We start from the raw sequence: 4,179 nt of genomic DNA on the forward strand, positions 1-4,179 counted from the left end.
TTCTAATGACCCCATTGAGAGAGGTTTGTATTATTTTTTTTTCTCTTTTTCACATGTGAGTGTAGCAATGTAACAGGCAGAATAGCCATAAAACAGACTTGCCAGTCCTGTTCTGTAGTGTTATGTGTGACAAGGAGAAAGTGTTGGTTGCAGGTCTTGGGTAGGGTCTTCTGATGGAAGTGGGAGCTGTGGGGAACTCAGGCCTGTTTGGATTCCAGCACGTAGCAGGAGGTAATGAAGACAGGCAGGCATCCTACCTCCTGCAGAGGGCCATGAGAAGCTGAGAGGATGGGAACCCCGTCTCCTCGTCCGGTCCTTACTGCTGGATGCTGTGAGTGTCCCAGGTGGTGTGATGGGGAGGGGATGTGCAGCCTCCTCCCAGTTCAAAGCTAAATGTGGCCCTGCAAATCCCAGCTGGATCCTTTCCCCAGTAAAGCAGGCAGCAGAAGGGAGCTTTCCTCGGGCTGCTCCTGTGTGGACCCTGCTATCTTTGGTGCGGTGTGAAACACCCACCCTGGTCTTAGAGAGGAGCCAGGCACCGAGCTGTTGGGTGCTTTTCAAGCCGACCTGCTTCTCGGCATGCCCAGGCACATCCTCAGCTTCTTCCACTGACTTTAGACCTCATGGTCGTGGAGAGAATGAGACAGGGGCAGAGGGAGAATACAAAAACAACCTCGCAGGAGCAACCTCATATTAAATAGAATAGAAGCAGCATTAGTGCTTCCTGGAAACACACTGCTTATGCTGTTAAAGATGGGAAGTAGAGACGTAGCTGTGAGTTAAAGGTTTCTAGGATAAATTAATCTCAGTCTCTTAAACATGCAGGTCCTTCCAACAGTGAGCATTACAACTGAATTCTCTCCACTTTTCCAGCTGCTTCTAATGGCTTTACTGGACGTTTTTACACAGTCAGGCCCCCTCTCAAAGGGAGAGCACAAAGGGAGAATGCTTGTGATTTGCTGTTATTTTGAAAACAGTCTTTGTGTTCTACTTTCCATCATGTTTCCAGTCTTCCCTTTTCCTTTCCAGGGAGTGAAGCCAATTTAATCTCTTCAAGCAGCACAGGCACTATTTCAGCGCATCAAGTCCCCATGTCTGCTGCTGGAAGCAAAAGATCTTCTTTTTCTCTCGAGTAAGCACAGCAGTTTTTTCCAGGATAGTGCAAGTGTTGCTAGTGCAGAGGTAGACGACTAGGTCTGGTCTTGCAGCTAATACATACAGTATCAGTATTGTGAGTGTTAAAACAATTTGGGTAACACTATGCTCTCAGGCAACACTAACACAGATGAGAACTGTGATACAAGAAAGAAACAAAAAAAGAGCTGTATTTGGAGGAAAAAAAAACCAAAAAGAAGGTTTTTTAGTTCTAAAAAGTTTTTGTTGTAAAAGTATTTTAAAGTTAAATGTCACGTTTGATGGCATGGCACTGAAACCAAGGACAGCAGATAGTAAACTCTGCACGACAGCCACAAACCAGCTGTTTCCTCAGGGATGTTGATTTGCCAGAGGAGCCACTTGTGAGGACACTGGGGAGCCCCAAATGAGTCAAGCTTTGTATCAGTCTATGGGAAGTCTTTCTTTTCGGCAGGACTGAAGACCTCTAGGAGTGATGTTCTGTGACGGTTCCGGTTTCTCCCCTTTCCAGGCGATCAGGGATATACATTTCTTGTGGTGACAACCACGGCATTGAGCCACAAAACCGAGAGCAGTACTTGAGTCATCTGCAGCAGAAAGAAGTTACAGTACAGCATTTGAAAACAAAGCTGAAGGAGTCTGAGAGCAAACTTCAAGAAAGGTATATTTCACTTTGGAAACCAGAGTTAGAATGATTTACTCAGGAGCATTTTGGGGTGGGAATCCAGGACCTTTTTTCTCATTTTCTGACCATGTAAAGATTTCATGAAGAAATCTGAAATATGATCAGACTGATTAGTTGTTTCAGGTTTCACCGTGATGCTCAGTGCATACGTACCATGCGGCTTAGTTAAGAATACGGCTGTCTGTCTCTTTTCCCTATTTTTGAACTTGCCCAATAGAATATTTTTAAAGGGTAGTTTTTTGCCAGTCTGATTTAGCACTGAGACCTTTTCTACATCAAGCGGTTTTTACCTGCAAGCATGTATTTGCTCCATCTCCTGTTCCACCTCGCTCAGAGACAGATGGCTACCAACGTCCCCCTTCTCCCCTAGCGAAAGAAAAGCTCTTACACACACCAGCGTGCCCACTGGTGGTTTTGCCCCTTGGGGACTGAATGGTTCACAACAGCCCTTTGTATGGACGCGAAGTGAAGCAGTGACACACAACCCAGGCGGGCACAGAGCGGGCTCTGCACGGAGCCCCAGGGCCAGAGGCCCAGGGAGCGCTTGGTCCCGCTCGCATCGCCCGACCTCCGCATCTGCGCGGGCTGGATCTCACGTGGGGGCCCCCTCTCCCCACTCCTCGCAGGCCAAGGCAGCAGCCCCTGGCCCCACGCGGGGCTGGGTGGGTGCAAAGCAAGGCGGGGGGCTGCAGCCCCGAGCCGTCCTGTGCCCGAGGCCCGTGTTGGCTCTGGCTGCAGGTGCCGAGCTGCTGGCAGGCACGGGGGACGCATCCGGGCAGCCGCTTCCCATCGCCTCCAGGGCGAGGCAGGAGGCCAGACGGCAAGCGCTGCACTCTTTCACTGACCGTCCACAGCACTGCCACTGCATTTTGCTTTTGCTGCAGGGAAACAGAAATAGAAGAGCTCAAGGCTCATCTGGCACGGATGAAGGAAGACTGGGTTGAGGAAGAGTGTAAGCATTTGGAGCTGGAGCTGCACTTCTGGGAAGCGAGAAGGGAAAGTCAGGAACTCCAGCAGGCTGTTGAAAGCATGAGAAACAGCTTGGCTGAGAAAGACAAAATAATTCAGAAATGCTTCATAGCCATAAGCATTGCAAACAAGAAACTGGAAGCTTTGCTGCAGGGCATGGGGATGGCTCAGAAGAGCTCTGTGAGAGATGAGCAGTGCCTGGAGTCCACGTGGGACTCAGAGGGGAAGCCGTTAGCATTGTGTGCCACGATGCCAGGCAGCCTCACCACGGAGGACCAAGCTCTGGAGGAGGTGGCAGGCAGTGGGCCGTTTCTTAATGAGGACACCGCTAACGGGACTGATTCATTTGAAGAGTGTTTGACCGCCACAACCTCGGGGTCGAGCGATCCAGCTCTCTCCAGTTCTGCTGTGTATCAAGATATGCTTGAAAATGTTCTGGATGAAAAACCAACTTCTTCTCAGGAGGAGGAGAAAATCAGCAAGGTGATGGTGGAACAGGCCATCCCGACTGACCTGGTGCCATAAAGCCTAGATGTGGAGTAGCTCATTCAGAACATCTTCAGAGCTCGAGATGCCTGCCCTCTAATCCCACCTGCTTCACTGAAGGAATTGGGTGAAATTTCTCTTGGAAACGTCCATGATCCTGCTATCGTAGTGGACCTAACTCCAAGTGATCCAAACCCTGTCATCCTTTTGTGTGAGAACAAAGAATTGCTAGTTAGCAAAACTGTAAACTGACCCTCAGACTAGAAGGATGGGTTTGTGTAAATGATCAAGAGTGCGGAACACCCTGTTGTGAGCATGAGAAGCTGCAGGATGGAACACCAGCTGTGGAGCATGTGATGAGCAAGTGGTCAGCAAACATACTAGATCTGAAGGTCAGTAGGATGGGAAAAACAGAAATTAAAGACGTAAACCGGGATTGCTAAATTGGGGGCTTGCATACAGGGTGGCAGCATTTGCACTTGCCCATTCTCTCCCTTCACAAACTGAAGAGAGTTTGTCATTATTCAACACATTGTCCCAATCCCGGCTGGACCGAGACCTGCAAGTGGTGCCCCGTGTGTGGAATGAAGAAGTTGGCAGTGTGCTCATCTGCCATGGAGGAAAGTGAATTCCGAAGTACAGCATTACCACATTGGGTGAGTACCAGACAGCAGCACCCAACTTTGGGACAGCTGCCAGAATATGGAAGATCAGAAGGGGTTTTTTGATTTCTCTTTTTCTCCTTCTCTTCATAAATTTGGTAAGGACCAGGTAGCAGCGCCTGTCTGTGGGAAAGCAGCTGGCATAAGGAGGTTTTTTTCTCTTCTTCTTTGTCTCTGTTAAATAGTGAGATCAAGGCCTTCTAAGGAAACTTTCTTCTTCTTTCTCTCTCTTAAATCATGGGA

General features: G+C 48.9%; 1 protein-coding gene across 1 annotated transcript; it reads left to right on the forward strand.

The window, feature by feature from the left end:
* The first annotated feature begins 343 nt into the window (after positions 1-343).
* On the forward strand, positions 344-3,526 carry LOC116959125 (syntabulin-like). The gene is given in 3 exon segments (XM_042784871.1): positions 344-1,132; positions 1,646-1,795; positions 2,704-3,526. Coding segments are annotated over 3 exon segments (1,014 nt in total). The 5' UTR covers positions 344-1,091.
* Positions 3,527-4,179: the final 653 nt, after the last annotated feature.

Source organism: Tyto alba, unplaced genomic scaffold (genome assembly GCF_018691265.1).
Source record: "Tyto alba isolate M040663 unplaced genomic scaffold, T.alba_DEE_v4.0 Super-Scaffold_8, whole genome shotgun sequence".
In the NCBI taxonomy this organism is placed as follows: domain Eukaryota; kingdom Metazoa; phylum Chordata; class Aves; order Strigiformes; family Tytonidae; genus Tyto; species Tyto alba.